At 36.9% G+C, this 22,696-nt stretch overlaps 2 protein-coding genes across 2 annotated transcripts; both read left to right on the top strand.

Annotated features, from left to right (window-relative positions):
- The first annotated feature begins 5 nt into the window (after positions 1-5).
- Positions 6-8,562, top strand: LOC121988377 (tyrosine--tRNA ligase 1, cytoplasmic-like). Its single transcript, XM_042541762.1, has 10 exons — positions 6-166; positions 263-410; positions 1,081-1,364; positions 1,467-1,563; positions 1,681-1,786; positions 1,873-1,955; positions 6,235-6,380; positions 6,800-6,905; positions 8,097-8,156; positions 8,299-8,562. Exons 1-10 carry the CDS (start codon positions 75-77, stop codon positions 8,317-8,319), a joined length of 1,143 nt encoding a protein of 380 aa, XP_042397696.1. The 5' UTR covers positions 6-74; the 3' UTR covers positions 8,320-8,562.
- An 11,017-nt stretch (positions 8,563-19,579) lies between these two features.
- Positions 19,580-20,014, top strand: LOC121991275. Its single transcript, XM_042545285.1, has one exon. The coding sequence runs from the start codon at positions 19,580-19,582 to the stop codon at positions 20,012-20,014; it is 435 nt and encodes a 144-aa protein (XP_042401219.1).
- The last annotated feature ends 2,682 nt before the right edge of the window (positions 20,015-22,696 follow it).

Here is a 22,696-nt window from a genome sequence, read left to right as displayed (position 1 = left end):
AATAAAAACCTCTTACACACAACACACATAAAAACCCTGATAATCGCCCCATTGCCGACTAAACTCTCGCTACCATGGCAGGGGCATCGGATGAGCAGATTCCAGCCGATCAATCTTCTGGCGTCGCAAGTATATCGCTGGATCCTTCTCCATCGGTCTCGCTCCAGTGAGTACCTAACCATTGCATTCGTTTGATTTTTCCCTAATTTGGTATTTGCATCAATGTTTTCCACTCTCGGCGTATCACGTTCGATCCCCCCAGGTTGACGCTAGAGGAGCGATTCGCGTTGGTGAGGAGCGTAGGGGAGGAATGTATACAAGAGGAGGAGCTGATGAATCTTCTGGCAAAGAAGCCGATTCCGGTCTGCTACGATGGATTCGAACCATCTGGGAGGATGCACATCGCGCAGGTTCTAGTGTGCTTTTAATTGACAAGAGCCACCTAACTAATATCATTTTACTAGCTAGGATCAGTTTTGTCATGATCGAGTTTCATCAATTTATTTTATATTCTAGAACTATAGCCATCTTTTCATCTTGAACAATATGACTCTGATGTTGGTTCAGGTTGCACATCCAGCAACAACTCGTTGAGACTAAGAGAAAGATGGAATTCTTATTGCATACCTCTAGTGAAATTACTTGTTTGGTACCAATAAATTTAGGAATTCAAGCTCTAGTGGTTAAAACATTCTGAACTTAAATCTCTTACTAAAAAATATAGTTTGGTAGTTTGCATGAGAGAATTATAAAGATAACTTAATGAATATATGGAGAAATTCTGTTTTTTTTTCCTTCAAAACACAAGGAATAATGTTTAAATTCTTAAAAATTTATTTCTCTTCAGGTGGTATTATTACTTTTCATTCAAAAATTGTTCCTAAACAAAGGCACAGACCTAACTGTATCTATTTCAATAGTTCCTTAATGATGCAGAAATAATAACTTTTTGGAAAACTAGGAGCATGCAACAACAATTTATTTATTTATTTTTAAAAATACATTTTGCTACAATAACAAGATGATCAATTTTCTAAACAGGATTTGATTTATATGATTCACAAATTGAAATATGAATAGGGTGTTATGAAGACAATCAGCGTGAATAAGCTGACTTCAGCTGGGTGCACTGTGAAAATTTGGATTGCTGACTGGTTTGCACAGTTGAATAACAAGATGGGCGGCGATCTCAAGAAAATTCAAACAGTTGGTCGATATCTCATTGAAATATGGAAAGCTGTTGGAATGAATCTTGACAAGGTTGAGTTTTTGTGGTCCTCAGAGGAAATTAATAGTCGAGCACATGAATATTGGCCTCTAGTAATGGATATAGCACGGAGAAATACACTTCACAGGATAATAAGGTATATGTAAATGCATGTTTTTCTTTGAGTATCTCTATGTGAGGAAATTTTTGGAAATTGATAATAAGGTGATCAGTGATTTTGTGTCTCGATAATGTTCAGATGCAGTCAGATAATGGGACGAAATGAAAAAGATGAATTGACTGCAGCTCAGATTCTGTATCCATGCATGCAATGTGCTGATATATTTTTCCTGAAGGTTATGTCTATTATTGATTGATATTTTTTCTTGTTCTCGTATTTTTATTATAATTTCTATTATCCCCCAGTTGCATATTGGCTAAATGAATTCCTTGTTCAATCAAATATTTTGCAGGCTGACATCTGCCAATTAGGCATGGATCAGAGGAAAGTTAATGTACTTGCAAGAGAATATTGTGATGATATCAAAAGAAAAAATAAGCCCATCATCTTGTCCCATCGTAATAATCTTATGCTTGCTATTATGGAAATCATGTGGACTTCTACCGTCATGATATGAATTGATATTGCTTTACTTGCCATACAGATATGCTTCCGGGTTTACAGGAGGGGCAGGAGAAAATGTCAAAAAGTGATCCATCTTCCTCCATTTTCATGGAGGATGAAGAGGTACGAATACTGTGTAAATACTTTAATAGGAATTGTTGGCACCTTTGTTGTTTCTGGAGGGTTGTTCCTTACATATTAGGCTTGAAATGAACATAATGAGAAGTTATATCATATGGGGATTTAGTGTCTTGGTGGCTTAAACAGAACTTTTCACTCATAAGATTGAAATGGTTTTTAAAAATTTATATGATTGAAAATAGCAGTCCCAAATTTCAATCTCATTCAGTCCATTGGTAAAGTGGTATTTGACTGATATTTTTTGCTCTCTTTATTTTCTTCTAATTTTTTCTGTTATTTTATATCATCACATGAGGCTAAATCTTAATAGAATGTTGTGGGGACATAATATAGTAGTATATTATTAGACTCTACATTCCATTGAGGACTCACATCTAGGCTTGAAATTGTAACTAACATTATAGTGCAATTGATAAGTGACTTTAGATGTTCAACACTAAAATAGAACACAGAAAAAATAAGTGAGGTTCATTTTTTCTCAATTTACAGTTAATGATTATTATATCTTCTTAATGACCACTTATCGGTTTAGAGAGTTGTGTATAGCAGCCAAGGTATGCAATACTGAGTCGTGCTGGTTGGCACGAATGGAATTTACTGTTTTGTCTGCTGGCCTAAACCGAAACATGTTCCGGGACAGATTCAAGTCGCCTCGTGGAGGCCTCTGCGAGGCCGGGAGACTATTTTTTATTTTTTTTTCTTTACTTCCGGTTAATTCCTTTCCTTCCCTTCACTTTGCCTTCTCGTAATTTTGTTCCTTTTGTAAATAGGAGATGGATTATTTGAAAAATAGAAAAAAAAATTAAATTCAATATAATTTCTATCCTTGTAAAATATATTACTATAATATAAATTTGCTTTAAATTTAAACTGATAAAAATAAATTAAAACTAAATTAAAACTAAATTAAACTACTTATCCTAAATGAGCTTTTACTTAATAGTAAAAAATTTATGACAATCAAATATTAATAGAAATATTTTTTCAGTAATATATTTATATTTGAAAAATACTGAAAATGTATTGATACTGCATGATACGGTACTGATCATAAATCGAAACTCTAGCATGGTTTGAATTTTAAACTTTGATAGCAGCTATATAACTTGTATTGCTTGATGTTTGATTTTTTTTTTTTATAACTTGTATCTATCGATGTTTGATTTTTTTTTTTCTGTTTACTTGTTCTCTTTTCCATCTGTATTCTCTCTCTTCTTTTTTTTTCACTAATCTCTTTTTTGTCTTTTAGTTGGTCCTCACTTCTTTTTTGGTTTAGCTGCACTGTTATCTCTTCTTGACTTATTTTCAATTCCTAATCCATTGTTTCCTTCACCTCAACTTCTTCCACTTCCTTTCCTAATGGCTAATGAGGATAATCTTGTATTAGTGCATGCTACATCCATGTCACAAGACAACCGTTGCATACTGGTAACCTGTGGGACAGGCATCAACTGTTTTTTCTTCAATATTATTTTTTCTTGAAATCATCTTGTCTCGAGTGGACTTTGCTGGCTATAATCTGTATGACAACAGCTTGTAGAGTCTAGGGAAACAAGGATAACAGTTGCTAGCCAAATTATCTTTATATTGTTTACAAGAAATTACAATGCTTAGGTGCAGAAACTGTGGCATCCTTGTTGTTGGCTGGCAGTATCCTGTTTGGTGGTATGTAAATGTTGAACACTGAAAGTCATTTATTTTAATGGGTTACTAAAGTCCTGACACATAAAGCAACTTTGAACAAAGGGACTCCTTTGTGACAATTCCATGAATAAACCTGATCCCTTGTGCTACACAGATGGTTCTAAAGGCTGTCTTTCGATTGTTGTCTGTACGGTGTACGGTTTATGTGCCATGCTCATGGGTTTTATCTGCCTCGACTTCAATTTGTTTTTCTGTTGTTGTTGTGAAACAAATTGCTGGACAGAACAGATTGCCTAACGAATTCTGTGTGCCATACTCATATATCCCACATATCTTGGCGTGAACTTGCAATTTATCTGATTAGATCAGAGCAAGCTTTGCTGGCACTCACTATTTTCCCCATAATTTGAATAATTTTCCATCCCATGACCAATTGAAAGGTGCAGCAGTGAATGCCAGTAGCTGCCTTATAAATATACCTTTCCCTGCTGCCCTTGTGAATGTCCTGTTTGAGGTAGGAAATGACATGACACTTATAACTGCTAACTGAAGGAAAATTTCATTGCGTTCAAAATGAATAAGGTTACAAAATATGTGATCATCTTAGATACCACCAGTATGCTTTCTACAGTAGCAATATAATCAGTCAGTGAAATTTGGCACCAACCAATGCCTCGTACATTTTTAGGCTTCTTAGCGTTACCATCGGTGTCTAAAAGCTTGAGTTGAAAATATAGTGCCACAAGGTTGTTTGCTTTGTGTCATTTGACCTATTCAAATTTGTCCATATCACGAGAATATAGAGGATATCTTTAAGAAAGTTCAACCTATTTTTTTAAAGGTTGAAGGTGAAGATAACCCATTTTGTCAAGGGACTTTCCCTCCAACAAGTCTGGAAAATAAAGAGTTCATTATGATTCTGATGATCCCTCTGGGATTCTTGATACTGCTAAGCTGCCTTTTCATACAGTCTGTGGGAGTTGATTCACATCAAACTATGTGAGAAGCACAATAATGACTTCAAAGTTCAAAGTCGTGGTGAAGCTAAAGAGTTTCTGCCCATTTTGGTTCAGACATTTTCGAGCACAAGATGTTTGAATAATTTAGTGTACTTAATGAAATAGTAATTAAAAAAACATGATTTCTAAGTACAATTGAAGCTAAAATGGTTTCTATGCATTCTTATTCAGAGTTATCAAGTGTCAGATATATGGATAATTTATGCTAATTTGTGGAATATCAATATTGTTCTTATCCGAGTCAAAACTTTGTATCTTATACTGTATTAGCTTTTTAAACTTCCTTAAACTTAACCTTTGCTTTAATTTAGTTCTTTGATTTTATACTGTATTAAGTTAATTGCTAACACAACACAAGATTCACTAATGCAGAAGTCTGGATTGCACTTGGCTCATCTACCAATCATATATATATAGGATAAATGTAGAGACTCTAAATCGAAGATATCAATGTGGGATTAGACCCACTGTATCACCCACTTTGTTAACCTAATACTTCTAACACTGTTAAATGGGAGCATAAATATTATTTATTTTCCAGCTTGTTTCATAAATTTGAAAAATTCTTATAATCGAAACATAAAGTGGAGGGTCTAGATAAGGATATCACCATTGAACTAAAAACACAATAAAGCAAAGTTCTAGAAATAGTCAGCCGAGCACGCAACTGACAATTCTTTTGACCTCACTGTTAAAGAGAGAAAGGATCAAGTGAAGTGAGAATGAAGAGAGAGATCTGAAGAATTAATCTCCTCAGCGAGTTTCTCTCTAAAGTGACATTTACAGTAGAACACAATATACTGAAGGAAAATGAAAAATACTCGAGTGCCTTGGAGGAAAGATTGATAGCGTAGATTTATCTTTTGTTGGATGTAGAAATGAGAAAAAGGATATTTTCTCTATGTAGGTATTCATATGAGATATTTTGCAAAATTATATAAGTCAAAATACTTGTCCATTTCTAACAAAATTAGATCATAAAAAATAAAGATTCTTGGGCCTTTAAATTTAAAATTGCCTCAATTTGACAAAAGTTGATACAGAAAAAGTTGAATAAAAAACTAAATGGACACAAATATTTTTAATTCTAAAAAGTAGAACACTAAGTATGTACTAATAAAAAAAAAGTTAAGTAAAAATTTTAATTTATATTACGTAAAATTAATTATTTTTTACTAATAATTCAATTAACTACATATTGAAATTGTACTAGCACGAACTGATACAATACCGAAAAAGTATCATTCCAATCATAGACTGAAACTCGAGTATGGTTTCAACAAGATTAACCATATGGAATGAAGAAATTCAATGCTAAACTGAAATATATCCTCTAAACTCAGATGGCTAATCATACAAACATTTTTTTTTTATTCTTTAACCTCTTATAATTGCTATTCCCTTAGGATTGTCATATGTTGGTTGCATCAGTGACCAATATTACTATGCAAAGTATGTTAAAGCCAAACAATCCTTAAGGGGAATGTATTATTTATAAGGCTTAAAAACTATTATATATGCATGTGGGAAGGTTTGTGACTTTTTTGTATGTACCATGCATATTTTGAGCTTGCGAGTAATACTTTCTTTCTGACTAGGCTGAAGTAAATGTGAAGATAAAGAAGGCTTACTGCCCTCCAAAGGTTGTGGAAGGAAATCCATGCCTGGAGTATGTCAAATATATTGTTTTCCCATGGTTTGGTCATTTTGAAGTTGTGCGACAGGAAGAAAATGGAGGAACTAAGTAAGTTTTATCAGTCATATTATTTAGTTACTAATAATGTTTCATTAAATTGTTATATACAAGTTTGGCATTGGAAGGAAAAATGCATTATTCATCCTGTATCATTGTTATAAAATCATTCCATACTTCAGCTTCTTTGTATAATCTTCTGCATGCATCATGTCATGAATCATCATTGAACAACACTATTTAAGAGATTACAATCATGAATTCACAGGCATGGACTGTAGTTACTCTTAACTAGTAAAGTGCGAGGCGTTTTTAAACAGTATATCTTGCCAGATAGTGTTTGCCTTGTTTTCTGCATCCATTGTGCAGTTCTGAAAATTTGTTGCCTTTGGGGGTCATGCATTTTAGTCTTGTTTCAGTCCCTTGATAGTTAATTGCAAAATACGGGCTCATTAGACCTTTTCCTCAAGGGTGTACAACAACATGGAAGAATTACTTGGAGACTATGAGAGTGGGGCATTGCATCCAGCAGATTTAAAGCCTGCTCTTTCAAAAGCACTTAATGTCATATTACAGGTATTATTTTGATCCTTTGATATTTTGTTCTAATTTGTCATGGATGCTAATATTGTTAATGAGTCACTATGTATTTTAAACCGAAATGAGAGAGAGAAAGAATCAAACTTGTTTGCTCAGTTCATTATTTCATTGAAGTCTTCTATATAATTCTTTTACTAGATAATTGCGAAAGTAAAATGAAACTTCTAATCTTATGTTTTGACTTTGATATCGAAAGAGATTGAAGTTAAGCATTGTCTAGTTATGATCATACTATCACATTGACAACTGGTGCATTTGGTTCATAGGAGTATGTGTTTTTACTTTCTATCAGATTTCCATAGAAAAATAGAACAAGTATTTCTATTTTGGTTTGCTTATAAAAATGAACTTGGAATACTAGTACCCATGAAATTGTAACTCCTTGATTATAAGGAATAGCAATTCCTAATATGATTCTATTCTTAAAAGAATATCTATTCTTACTCTATTTATATATTTGAGCAAAGTTGTCTGGTTGGGCTCGGTGGACCCTGCGAGCTAGTTTGGCTTCACTGGCTTAATGATCCGTTGGGTTGCTTTGGCAAGTTGGATGAGCCAAACATTATTTCATGTAGGGATATTTATTGTCATACAGATTATTCTTTGTTTATTACTAATTACATTTCTACAAATTAATTCAAATTAAGAATGTGTCTGATTCCATAAACTAAATAGAGACAGTTGATATTCTTATTTTATTGTTTTTGTTAATTCCATTATATAAGAATGGTTCTTCCTTATCAAGTTATTCCACGAACCAAATGCATCATGAATGAACATGTGTTGGAGACACCATTTCATGCCAGTTGTAATCTTCCTGTAGTAGTGCCATGCACATAATTGACTCTCAGTACATGTTTGTGTTGTGTTATTGGAGTTGTATTCAGAGTTTATTATTTACTGTAGATTTCAGTACAGAATCTAGTCTCAGTCAGAATTTATCGTCATTGATTTTGTTACCTAAGGGGGACGGCAACACCTACCACTGCTTGTGTAAGCAGCTTTGCTACATAGTGTCCAGTGATGCTGAAGTATTATTTGTTGAATCCAGATTAGTAATTTTTAGAATACTCTTATTTTCAAGTCAATATTTGAATGACTGAATTCTGAAGAGATAATTTGGTTTCATTCAACTTGAACATTTAGCCCATTCTTCAATTTTTGCAGCCTGTACGCGACCACTTCAAGAATAATAGTCAGGCAAGGGATCTGCTAAAAACTGTGAAGGTATGATTGACCGCACGCTCAAGTTGAATTTTTATTTGTTTGCATTGCTTGCAACACCATAGTGCCCAATGGATTTGTCACAATATGTTATTGTTAACTTGTGCTGATGAGTCGTTTGAAGTTTCGGACATGGAAATTGCAGGCTTACAGAGTCACCAGGTGATTATTTCAAAGAGATTGGCTGCAGCGTGGATTTATAAATCATGAAAGTCGTGTTCTTTTCACATTTGAGAAAAGTTGATATTTACTGGTCCATTGCCGACAGTTTATATTTTTACTAATTTAAGTCAGTCAAGACAAATTTTCCTCAAGTACTTGTTTTCTACATTTCATGTATCAAGTTTTCTGGGATTTGTAGTAGCATATTATGAATATTAATCTGCTTTAGGGCACTTTATTTTCCTTAGAAATAGTACTGTAATTAATTACCCTTGGCATAGTCATGGTGTGTATGCAAATCCGGTTGATTACATTTGGTAGGGTGTAATTTACCTTGTAATGTAATCAGGATTACATTACAAGGTTGATTATTTTATTTGTTTTAATTTTAAATTTGAAATATAATGTAATCTCGATTATAAAAGGTAGTGAAGTTTTGTAATCTGGATTACAAAGTAAATATTATGTAATTTAATTACATTACGAGGTCACTGTTTAATCAAAATTTGAATACCGAATATACCCTAATTATCCGTCGTCCGTCAATCGCTTGTCAGTCACCATTTGTCGTCGTCCTCGATCGTTGTCGTCGTCGCTAGTAGCCGTCGCCGTCGGTCGTCGTCGTCAGTCGTCGCTCGCCTACCACCCGTCGTTGTCGTCGGCGTCGTCGTTGGCAGTCGTCAGCCACCGTCGCTCGTCGCCGGTCGTTGCCGGTCGCCGCCGCCACTGGTTGTCGGCCATTGCCGTCGTCGGTCGCAAGCTCCGACAAAGGTGCGGCGACCGTTGGTAGAAGTCGCAGGATATTTTTATCATTTTATAATAATATGAATTATATTCCTTATAAAAAATAATGGATATCAAACAAAAGAATATAATCATCCTTGTAATCAAAGATTACTTACATTATATTACCAAACATAGTAATGTAATTAAGATTACAGTACATTACAAATTTAATTACATTACAAGTTCGATTATATTATATCCAACTAACAAATTTAATTACATTACAAGTTCGATTATATTATATCCAACTAAACGTAGCATTTATGTATCAAGTTTTCTGGGATTTGCAGTAGCATATTATGAATATTAATCTGCTTTAGGGCACTTTATTTTCCTTAGAAATAGTACTGTAATTAATCACCCTTGGCATAGTCATGGTGTGTATGCAAATCCGGCTGCGATATACTTGGAAGAATGAGAGCCACCACCTTTGGCTTTAGCATTCATGAATGTCTGCTGATTAAACGTTATTAGCAGAACAAAGCAATCTAGCAGATGATTATGGTGCCAGTGACAAATATTCAATTGGGTATGATCAACAATATGTGAGGTACAAACTATTGTTGAGATGGTTAAAAGCTTACATGGTGGCAAGGCGATTATGTTCGCCCCAGCGCCTTTGCTAATTCGTTCCATGCTAACACGGAAGAGGTAAATTATAGATAATGATATCAATCCGGATATTATATTGAGAGGAATAGAGAGATTCAAAAGCAAAATCTAAGCCATTTATCTCATAACCGGACTACCAGGAAAAGTTTATATATTTATGCTCTTAATATTTTCCATTTGTATATGGATGAGCATACCCAATTCAACATAAAAAATTTGATAAAACTATAAAAAATAATCATAAAATATAAAAAAATAATGATTAATTTCCTGTATTCTTAAGAAATGTGAGTGCCAAATAATCAAAATTTTAACCATATGATTATCTAAATGCACTTGTTTCATTATACATTTATCCATTTAATATTTAAACTTAACACAAAATTGATGGGATAGAAATTAACTAATTGAGTAAATAAGAGAACCAATAATAAATAATTTTATATTTTTGTTAACTAATTAATAAAATTGGATTACTAATAAAATTATAAAACAAATTTAAATATGACAAAATATGAATGAATATGTAAATGAATCTTATAAATAATTATGAACAAAAAAATGATATAGATAATATTGAATGTTGAATCTTTGATCAGTTTTCTTTATTTAGTTGGCACCAAGTCTCCAATTAAAACCTATTCAATTATCAATTTTTTTATTTAGTTGACACCCGATATAGTTGATTTGAATGTTAATATTCATTGCAAAACTATTTTTTTTTGGAGGCTATTTAAGGATGATTATGAACGATTATAATTTTGCACTAATTGCTTTTTATGAACTCGTAAAAACTGCTGATGGAAGATCCTGAGGTTTAGATAATTCAAACGGCCCATCCACACTCTCGCTCCTGATGTAGTTCATCACCATGCATTGCACCATGAAGTGCAACTTCAAAGGAGTCAAACAAAATAAAAATATCTTACCCGGCGAAGATGAGGCAATCATTGAAGAGGAATTGAGTGGTGCTTGGGAAGAAGTTGAAGGATTTAGGGGGCGTTTGGTTCTTTCCTAGGAATAGGAATCGGAATGAGAATCATTATATTGTGGAATGAGAATAGGTATGAGCATGGATATCACTTTTAAAAGCAATGTTTGGTTAGTTGCATATTTTCTATCGGAATAAATCAAAATTTCCTTTTTTACCCTTAAAGGAAAATAAGTGAAAAAATTAGATGTGAGAGAAAGATGAATGTGAGAGAAAAATATGATGAAAGAGAATGATGAGAGAGAAAGTGTGATTAGAAAGAATGAAGAGAGAGAAAGTGTAATGAGAGAAAGTGATAAAAGAGAGTGTGGTAGGAGAGAGCATGATGAGAAAAGATGAGAGAGAAAATATAATGTGAGAGAAACTATGATAGGAGAAGATGAAGAGAGAGAAAATGTAATGAGAAAAAATGAGGAGAGAGAGTGTGATGAGAGAGATTGAGGAGAGAGAAAGTATAATGAGAGAGAAAGTGTGATGAGAAAAAAAAGAGAACAGTGAGTGTGATGGGAGAGATTGAGGAGAGAGAAAGTGTGATGAGAGAGAAAGTGTGTTGAGGAAAAAAAAGAGGGAGTGTGACAAGAGAGATTGAGGAGAGAGAAAATATGATAAGAGCGAAAGTGTGATGAGAAAAAAAGAGAAAATATAGTGTGATGGGGGAAATTGAGGAGAGAGAAAGTATGATGAGAGCGGAAGTGTAATGAGAAAAAAAAAGAGAAAATAGAGTACGATGAAAGATATTGAGGAGAGAGAAAGTATGATGAGAGAGAAAGTATGATGAGAGAAAAAGAAGGATGAGAGTGCAATGGAAGAGATTGAGGAGAGAGAAAGTGTAATGAGAAAAAAAAGAGGAAAGAGAGTGTGATAAGAGAGATTAAGGAGAGAGAAAGTGTGTGATAAAATGATGAGAGGGAAATATGATGAGAGAGAATAAGGAGAGAGAAGTGATATGAAAGAAAAAATAAATATATATATTTTGATATTTGATATTAAGGGAGAAAATTTTAGTTTTAGGTCAAGGGTATTTTTGGAATAAGGGAATATTTTGATTAATGAAAATAGGGTAATGACTCATTGAAGGGGAGGTACATGGGAATGAGTTATTATCCAATTTCAAGGATTCATTCCCTTATTTGCATTCAATCAATGATTCTCATTCTCATTCCCTACTCCTATTCCCCTAAACCAAACGCCCCCTTAGTCTCCATTTCTTGGGCTAATAGAAGATTAATAACACACAACAACGATCATTAAGGAATTAAATCTTAATTAAATGATCTAATGTTTATTTCATTAAGGGGTTTAAGCTACATGGACATGGATTTAATGTGTAGATTTATTAACCAATTTCATGAATATTAATGAATTGCTAATGAGTTATGAGCTTTATGTGGATAGTCCCTACAAGATGGGCTTTGTATAAGAAGAGAAGACTTCATTCAATTGGGGTATTTTTGATTTGGCTATTCTTCTTCTTTTTCCTTGGACTCACCCCCAGTGAGACTGAGATTCAGTTTTCGCCCACTCCTGTAGTAGATCATTCCCCAAGTCGATTGGGCATTTCGACTGGTGGTCACCAATTGACTGCCATAAAAACCAATCAATTGGGATGCTTAGAATTGCAAACAGAAAGGGTTGGAATCAATTGGACAGCTCAACTGGTGTTCACTAATCGATTGTCATGAGGATCAATCGATTGCTGAACCTATGTTGTGTACAGAATGGTTTGAAATCGATTAAGCAAATCGACTAGGGTTCACCAATCAATTGTGATCAAGGATCAATTGATTGTTGAACTTGGGGTCGGATACAGAAGGTCGCAGAATCGATTGGGCAGTTCAACTGGTTTTCACCAGTTGATTGCCATAAGTACCAATTGATTGTTGTTAGTTGGGTTGTCTACAGAAGGTTTCCTAATCGAGCGGTGGGATTGATTGACATTCATAAATCGATTGTTGTTAGATGTCAATTGATTGGGGTGGATGAACTCATGAACATAAGCATTCTGAATCGATCAGAGAACTCGACTGTTGTATTCCAATCGATTGCCATTGGTGTGTCGTGAACTTGACACATAAGGCATATCAATCGATTGCAACTTGAAGACAATCGATTGATAAGAGTATGAATCGATTGGTAGTAGATACCAATCTATTGATAACTGATTAATTATAGTTTTAGCAATTTTTTCCAATATTCTTCTTCATGCTTGCTACTTAGGCAAGCTAATACTATCGTCAAAGTGAGAACTACTAGGGAGGATAGGGGTATTTGTGTTGATGAATGTATATCCATGCTAAAGATGATTGGCCTAAAGGAACACTACTCCTAATGACGGATGTATGTTTAAGGAAGTTCATAAATCTAATTTGGCTTCTAAGTCATGCGTATAGTGTGTCAGGCCAAAGAAAGACACACTATGTGGCTAATTAGAAGTGTTGTGAGTGATGCTTGAAAACATAGACCAACTATGGAAGCTCATGCATAAGGTTAATCATTCGCATGACGTGTCAGCCTAAAGGAAGGAGCGTTGTGTGACAAATGAAGTTATGAATTATTTGAAGAGTACCACTAGTAAGTTACAATTTAGTTCAAGAAACTTAATATAATGTTGCACTAGGTATATCAATTAATGACCATAAAGTTGTATATTTTATTTGTTGCAGTATATTACTGTACAGCTATAAAAAAATACATGTTTTGTTTAGTTAATTTGAGCTATGCTCTTTGCTTTTGTTTATGTAGTTCTCTTAATGTTTGCTAATCTAAACGACATCCCCATGTATACTGACACAAATTATGAGCAATAGAAAGAGCATATTATAATTTTATTAAGCTGCATTGAAATAGACTTTACTTTTAGGTATGATTGTCCGACACCTTTAACTAGTGATTCCACTATGGATCAAAAGGTGATCTTTGACAAGTGGGAGCGATCGAATCACATAAGTCTTATGATCACAGAGATGTGCATTCCGGAATCACTTAGAGGTTCAATAACTGAGAATGAGGATGCTAAGACCTTCATTAAAGAATTAGCAAACCAATTTACCTCGAACAAAAAGGTCGAGACTACTACACTTCTAACAAGGTTAGTATCTATGCGGTATAATGGGAATAGTAACATTAGGAAGTATATCATGGAAATGTCAAATTTGGTTACAAGGCTTGGGATACTAAAGTTGAAAATGTCCGAAAGCGTACTTGTGAACCTCATTATAATCTCTTTGCCTACACATTTACTCCTTTCAAGATTAGCTATAATGCTCAAAAGGAAAAATAGACATTGAATGAGTTTATAACTCAGTGTGTCAGGAAGAAGAGAGATTGAAGCATGACACATCTCATAGTACTCACTTTGTATCCTCATCTCAATATTTGAATAAGAAGAAAAAAAAAAGCGATAATAGTAAGAGGAAGGGTAAACAACTTACAGTGGCTGGGGCTTCAGGGCATAAGTGCAAAAAAAAAAATAAAAAAATCTGGACCTAACTTATTTCTTTTGTAAAAAGAAAGACTATTTGAAGAAATATTACCCCAAATACGTCAATTAGTGTGTCAAGAAAGACATATTTCATAACTTTATCAATGTATGAGTTAACCTAACTAATAACACTTAGTGAATAGATACATGTACAACTACTTATATAAGTTTAATTGTACAAGATTGTCTCAAGAGACAAATGTTAATTGATGAATTTGTATTATGCCGACTTGCCATAAAACACCTGCTTGTTGCATCTGTTAAAAATGAAGAAACTCTAAAATCCTCATATTTCTTTACTATTTTTAATCATTCAACTATTTTATGGTTTTTGAAATCAGTCTTGCTACTACTATTTTTTGTCACACAGGCTCCCCTTCAACCGGATGAAGCGTAGTGCGGTTATTTTATCTTGCGATATATGAGAGATATAATTGAAGAAGTCGCATTCATTGACAAGGCTTCGTTGTAGCCCATAGTAATATTAGATATATTTTTAAATTTTCTTATTGAAACATACTTTTAAAATAATTTGTGCAATTAATATTTTCACTCATTTATTCACATGCATGTAGTTTGCAAAAACTATGATTACTGCAAAGAAAATTGATAACATACATTTGGAGTGGGCAAAATGTATACAAGACCATATATCTAATGAGTGGGAAATTTAGATATTGAAACTCTTTTGGTTAGGTGTTGTAATCTACAAGTGTTTTGATTATGAACTTTTAGTATAGTGAGCATTTGATGTGTAGTTGTTTTGCTACAATACTAGTTTGTAAAGATGGGTTTGCACTTCATATTGTTACAGTGCACTTGTATATATGTTTTCTACAATCTTTGATGTTGTTGTATGATATATATTAAAACACAACACTAGTAAATTATTGTATAGACTAATGTATTGTTCTCTAGTGTGTATTGAAAAATGATAACGGTTAAAAATACAATGGTTAAAATAATAAAATGACCACAGTTAAAATCGTTGACTAAGACTAAAAAAAATAGTGGTAAATTGAAGCGTTGAGAAAGATAGGGTGCTCAAACACAACAGTTATAACCTATCATCTTTGAACTTGAAACAAAACGGTTAAAAAGTGTTTTCAAAGATCTAAAAAAATTGTTGTAAATTCATGCATTGAGAAAGATAGGAGCACTCAAAGACAAAGGTTAAAAATCATTATCTTTTAGCTTGAAACACAACGATGAAACCATTGTCAATTAAGGAAATAACCGTTGTCTTTTTCACTTGAAATACAACGGTTCACTTAAAACACAACGGTTTTTTACCGTTATGAACAACGATTATTAACCGTTGTCTTTGAGCGCTCCTATCTTTCTCAACGCACCAATTTATAATGATTTTTCCACGTCTTTGACAACGATTTTTAACCGTTGTCTATTAGTAATTTTGTTGTAATGTGCTGGAAGATTACTAGACTTTCCACTTTCAAACATCATGTCATGTTTAAATAATCCTTCTTCAAATTAATCAAGTATTGACATATTGTCAAATATTAAAACTCTACCGGCTAATTATATCAACAATTATTAATCCGTTTCAATTAAAAAAATAATATAAAAAATTTAAAACACAATTTAAAATAAATTAGAAATGGAATTTATAAATATTTTTTTATAAAAAAAAATAGATAAGCAAGAATTTGATTTGAAATTTTTTTCATGATTTTTTTTTAAAAAAAATTAAATTTAAAAATAATCCGTTTGGAATTTATATAATTTGAAAAAAAAAAATATTAAATAATTATAAATATATTTTATTTTAATCCATTAAAATCCCAAACCCTATTCTAATTTTGTTTTTTTTTGTTTTTACATTTCTTTCCACCAAGGTATGCAAATGCAAGTCTCCAAAAGTTGAGGCATAAAGGTAATCCTAATCTTTTCTCCGATCTTTTTGATCCGTCCTACAACTCGCGGCACCAGTTGCGTTTTAATTGTGCGGTGACAACCGTCAACGCGACCTAAATGCACGGTGACTGTCGCACGCGAAGCCAGCCGCTAGCATGACCTAATTAGATGGTGTCTCCCGCCTTGCCGCTGCCGCAGCCATCGCCACCTTGGCCGCGCCTGACACTGCGCACCCTGTATGCAGAGGTTTTCTCTACGCAGAATTAATATTTACTATTTTATTTTTTAGTATTTATTGTTTTATTAATAATATGAAGTGATTAGGAAGGAAAAGGTCGACAAACATACCAGTACGACTCCATTATTTTTATTTTTTCTTATATTACATTTCATTGTTGTACATAGTAAAGATTGTTCCTGGTTTTCAAAAAATATAACAAGCGCAATTGTGTTTACTTTTTGAGTTTCCCATATTACTTCATTAGCATAATTATATTTAGACCACTGTCAGTGACAATAAGATCTTTTCATTGTATTCTGAAGAATCATGTAATGAACTTAAGGTTGTTATCTTTAGGAGTGGGCATGGATCTGATTGCTTCAAATTCTTATTTCCTCCTTTAATTTGTTTTTCTCCAAGTTACAGATACATTTATGCATTATCCATATTACATACTGTTATCCATATATTTAGTCTTATTTCTAATTAAATGTTGTTCCTGCATTCTTCGAGTATATATTTAGTTATTGGACGGACAAAATGGGTAAATTTTTTATAGGAAAGCATCCTTTAGCTGATGTTTGGGGTCTTCATATCGCTGCTAAATAATGTGAATGGAGGAAATTGGAACCAGAAGGAGATGGCCCACCTCCATGGATGTAAGTGTGGGACTACTGAGACATTCTCTCTTTCACTCTACATAGATGCTGCTTCTTCTTGATCTAATTAATATGACTTTTAATATTGTGTGTTAGTGGTCATGAAAATAATGAGGGGGTGGATAGTCCAGAATAATATAATAGTCAAAGTTAACGTGAGTGGAGATTAGAGTCAGAGTATAGACAACTAAACGAGTCACACTCTTACTAGTGCTCAACTCCTCATTTTTCATTGTTAAGACTTTTAGCATATGACCGATTCATCCAAAGTATTGGTCAGATAATTCTCAGCGTAAAGTTGATCGGCCCAAGTACCGGTCGGATTTTTGGGGTACAATTTCCCACTTCTCAATGCTAAGGGGCATTCAACATACAGACGGCTAGACCCAACACTAGTTGGACATTTAGAGTTCAGCGCTTCACTCGCCACGGGCAAAGCCTTTAGCATATGGTCGGTCGGCTAAGAGTGTCAGTCAAACCACTTTCATCGGAGCTCAGTTCCCCACTTCTTATCGCTGGACCAAGGTGTCGGCCCAGAGTATCTGTGTCAGGGATCCCCTCAGTTCTCGCTCTAACGTCTCCATGTGTTCTCTCTAGTGTGCGCATAAAGGAGCATTCGAGATCATTTTTCTCCACTTCAAAGTCTTTTCATAGTGAACATCCGAGTCATCTGTCTAGTATGTTATCTCTCCCGATTTCAGAAATGATTAACTTGATTTAACGAAACTTTCTAGTTGTTTTGTAGGTAACATATAGAACATAAACATTGGTGTTCCACCTCCATTTGATACTGAATCTTCTTATTTGATCTGTATTGAGTACTTAAGCTGATAGACTTAGAAATACTCACTAGGTGAATTCTGATTGTGTAGTCAATGGGTTATTGTGGTTGTCCATGAATATATTTATTGTGAATTCTCACTAAATGGAATTTTGGCCAGGTGAATTCTTACTGGGTAAATTCTGATCGTGTACCTAAGCTGATATATTTATTGTGGTTGCCCATGAATATGATATGGCGGGTGCTCTCTGACCATTTTTATTTTTAGTTCTGAGAGTAAAACATAATTGAATTTCAACGTGTTAAAATGTAACCTTATAAGTTCTTTTGTTAGGTATGCAACTGTAAGGGCATGCTCTTGTGGCTTTGATGGCCTTTGATAGATAAAGGGGGTCCATTAAATACGAGTCAAAGGACGGAGAGAGTAGTTGACTTGGAGGTCAAAGTCAAAGTGATCAATACTAGGATGCCAAGAGGCTCACCTATGGTAGCCGAGCAGAGGGCGACTAAAATGGCCGAGCGGCGCGGGATAGTGTCTGATCGGCAAGAGGTTTGTCCGAGTCGGCCCGCGTCTAGCTTAGAACAATGTCGCGGAACGGCAGAACGCTAAGGTCACTGAAGCACTTATCCGAGCGGAAGGAGAAAAACTACTATATCCGACCACCACATGAAAGTTCAATGGGGTTGACCAAGCGGAAGAGTACCAACCGAGTGGCTTCCCCACTTGGCTGATCGGCGAGAACGCTAACGTGTATTTGGATATACTTTGGGAGATGATGCCATAGGCACGTGGCAGTGTCTATAGGCGGATCATACGACGGACAAATCAGAGAACGTGTCCACGACCAATTGAAGAATGTGTCCGTAACCACATGTCCAGGACCAATTGGATAACGTATCCACGACCAGTAGGAGAACATGCCCACGTCTTGAAAAGCGCGTACGTTGCCCACCAAGGCATTAATAAAAGGGGGTCCGCACATCGGCGTAGGTACACATTATTTTTACTATTCATACGCGCACTACTATTTTTAGTCTTCTTCCTCCTGCCGGTTATTGACTTGAGCATCGGAAGGCCAACGCTGGGACCCCTTCCATGGCTCAGCACTAATGTTTCTTTTGATTGCAGATCAGCGCACGGTTTACTCTCTATCAACGCAGTAGCCACATCCCCAGCTTTCCGTCTCTACAATTTTCGGACATGATCATATTGGTACCGTCTGTGAGAACGTAGCCTGAATCCAAAATGCGAAGATAGAGGACGCTGGATGACTCGCCACAGTTATTTTAACAAAGGAGGAGCTGGATGCGCTGATACAAGCCCGAGCGGCAAAATTAGTGGAGCAACAACAGTAACAGACGTTGGTCGTTCGCCATGTGCAGGAGCTTGCGACTTCAGTAGCGGCCATCCAGCCGAATATGGAGATCGAAAGGATCACATATCCGTTCGGGGACATAGTAAGAAGCTAGCCGACACATACGGAGACACGCCTCGCGCGCTGATCCCTTTCCATCTAGCCTTGCTCCACACTCTAGCAGAGGAGCTTGGCCGAGCGGATAAGGAACGAGGATCCTCCTCGAATGAAGCACCCGTTCAAGATGCACGTAAAGGGAAAGCACCAAGGAATGATGATTCGCCTGAGCGGATCAATCAACAGTTTTCCCAGAGAATCTTGGATGACCCTCTGCCAAAGCATTACACTCCGTTAACGATCGCCGAGTATAACGGAATGACCGATCCGAAGGACTACCTGACCCAGTTTGATAACGCGATCACACTTCATCAGTACACCGACGGGGTGAAGTATCGGGTCTTCCTCACTACACTTTCCGGGTCAGCGTAGTGTTGGTTCAAAGGAATGCCGATCGGCTTGATTTATAACTTCAAAGACTTCCGAACAACATTCTTACACCACTTCGCCAGCAGCCATCACTACCAGAAGACGAGCGTCAATTTGTTCGCTCTGAAGCAGGGACCCAAGGAAGCGTTGAGGGCCTACATCATGCACTTCAACCAGGTGGCCATGAGCATTCCATCAGTCTCCTTTGACATGTTGGTGAACGCATTCACTCAGGGGCTCATCAAAGGGGAGTTCTTCCGGTCACTCATCTGGAAGCCGCTGAAGGACTTCGACCACATGCTCAAGAGGGCCACAGAGTACATAATAAACGTGGAAGAAGCCCAAGCGGCAAGAAGAAAGGGCGCGCTTCCTGAGTCCGCAGTCGCATCTGAGCGACGACCACCGAGCAGTCATCAACCACCCAAGGGGCCCCGAGCAGGAGGAGCACAGTAACATCAGGAGCCCAACATGAATGACGTGTAGCATGTGGCAGCCGGTCACCCAAACGCTGCGAAAGGAAAGTCATGGACGCCCATGTTCTGCTCTTTCCACCAGTCAGCGACACACAACACATGCGATTGCTACGACCTGAAGCCAATCGCGAGGAGGCCGACCCCTCGAGGATATCCATGTTGATCACCATCGCCCGATTGACACTACAGGCACCGATCATCCGAGCGAAGAGATGAAGAATGAACAACGGCTGAACCATGCCATCGACAGCCCCAAAGAAGAAACAACACAAGTCCCGCTCGAGCTTCTGTTGAATGGAATCGACCCTCAACTCGGGAAGAAGAGAACCGAAACAACGCCGCTCGGGGAGAGATCAGAATGATCACCGGTGGACCGACCGACGGTGATTCCAACCGAGCGAGGAAGTCACACGCTCGGCGATTAGAGATACATGTTATTGGGTGCAGCAAGGAAAAGGCAAAAGGACCTGAGATCAGCTTCGACCCTCGAGACTTAGAGGGAGTGGAGATCCCTCATGACGATGCCTTGATAATCCAAGCGGTAATTGCTAACTACACCATTCACTGAACTTTTGTTGGCACTAGCAGCTCAATGAATATAATATTCAAGAAGACGGTCGATCAACTGCAAATCGATCGAAGTGAACTGTAGTCCATGATGACCCCACTCTATAGGTTCACAGGGAACGAAGTATTGCAATATGTCATGCTCGACTGGCGATATTGCTTGGAGAGGAGCCTCTCAAGAGGAAGAGGACCACCAACTTTATTGTGGTGGACACGCCGTCCACTTAGAATGTTATATTGGGTCGACCAGGCCTTAACGAGTTCCTAGCGGTGATCTCCAGTTTTTGTCAGAAAATCAAATTTTCGGTGGACAACGAGGTGGGTGAAGTCAAAGGCAACTAGTTGGCCACTAGGCGATGCTACATCGAGATGGTCAAATACGAAGCAAAAGCTGCACGGAAGTCCCTGCGCTTGGAAGTGAGCGCCATTAGGGAGGAACCTCCCGTGCTGGTCTACGAGGAAAAGGAGGAAGTCCAGATTTATCTCAGCCAAGCGGAAGCCACAACTTTCATCGCTGCCGACTTGATAGAGGAGAGGAAGGCAGAGCTGGTCACCTGCCTTAGGCAAAATCACGACATGTTCGCCTAGTCGACCCATGAGCTCCCGGGCATCTCGCCAAGTGTAGCTCAACATGAGCTTCATGTCCGTCCAAACGGCTGACCTATGAAGCAGAAGAAGAGGGACTTCAACGCCGAGCAGAATCAGATCATCTAGGCGGAGATAGAAAAATTAATGGAGGTCGGTCACATCCGGGAAGTTCAATTCCTGAGCTGGCTTGCCATTGTCGTGCTGGTCTCCAAACCGGATAACAAGTGGCGGGTCTGCATCGACTTCTGTGATCTGAATAAGGCGTGCCCAAAGGATTTCTATCTGATGCCCAAGATAGATCAGATAGTAGATTCTACAGAGGGTTGCGAGCTGATCTACATGCTCAATGCGTACCAAGGATACCACCAAGTGTTGCTCACATGAGAGGATCAAGAGAAGGTCAACTTCATAACGGCTGACAGAACCTATTGCTACAATGTCATACCGTTCAGATTGAAGAACGTCAGCGCCACTTACTAGAGGCTAATGAACAAGGTATTCCGACGACAGATTGGTCGTAACATGGAGGTATATGTCAATGACATATTAATAAATCCCCTCCGAGCTATTGACCTTTGTGCAAATGTCAAGGAAACTTGCTAAACCTTAAGGGCCTACGAAATAAAGCTGAACCCGAACAAGTGCATGTTTGACGCAAAGAGTGGCCGCTTTCTCATATACATCATCATCAAACGGGGCATCGAGGCGAATCCGAGCAAGGTGAAGGCACTACAGGACATGCCCTTGCCCCGTAACTTAAAGGAGGTCCAACGACTGACCGAATGGATCACTACGCTGTCAAGGTTCATCTCCAAGTCATCTAACCGGAGTCATCCATTTTTTAAGGTGTTGCACCGAGCGATAAAATTTTAATGAGACGCAAAGTGCGACAAGGCATTGGAGGAGCTCAAGGAGTACCTTAATTCCTTGTCTGTACTGGCCAAGCCGAGCACTGGCGAGCCGTTCTAGATATACTTGTCATCCACCGAGTATGTGGTTGGCTCGACATTGGTAAGACAGAACGACCATGAGCAACAACTTGTGTATTCTCTAAGTCATATATTAAAAGATGCAGAGTCTTGCTACACCTGTCTTGAAAAGTTGGCATACGCACTAGTGCTCGCTGCTCAGAGACTCTGTCCTTACTTTCTTTTGTATCCGATCATCGTGATGACCAATAGTACCTTGGAAAGGGTCCTTCTCAACCCAGAAGTATCTGAGCGGCTAATCAAATGAATAACCTAGCTAAGCGAATTCGACATACAGTATTAAACCCGAACGACGATCAAGGCACAGGCCTTAGATGATTTCGTTACCGAGATCCAGAATGTCGAGCCAGACGCAACGTGGAAGATATATGTGGATGACTCATCTACTCGGTAAGGCAGCGAGATAGACATTCTTATGATTTCGCCGTGGGAGGGCAGGATGCAGCTATCCGTTCGGCTGGATTATCGGGCGACGAATAATGAAGCTGAATATAAAACCTTGATAGCCAACTTACAGA

The sequence above is a fragment of the Zingiber officinale genome, chromosome 6B, assembly GCF_018446385.1.
Source record: "Zingiber officinale cultivar Zhangliang chromosome 6B, Zo_v1.1, whole genome shotgun sequence".
In the NCBI taxonomy this organism is placed as follows: Eukaryota; Viridiplantae; Streptophyta; class Magnoliopsida; order Zingiberales; family Zingiberaceae; genus Zingiber; species Zingiber officinale.
The sequence above is the reverse complement of the archived record's forward strand: the minus strand, read 5'-3'. Positions and strand labels throughout refer to the sequence as shown.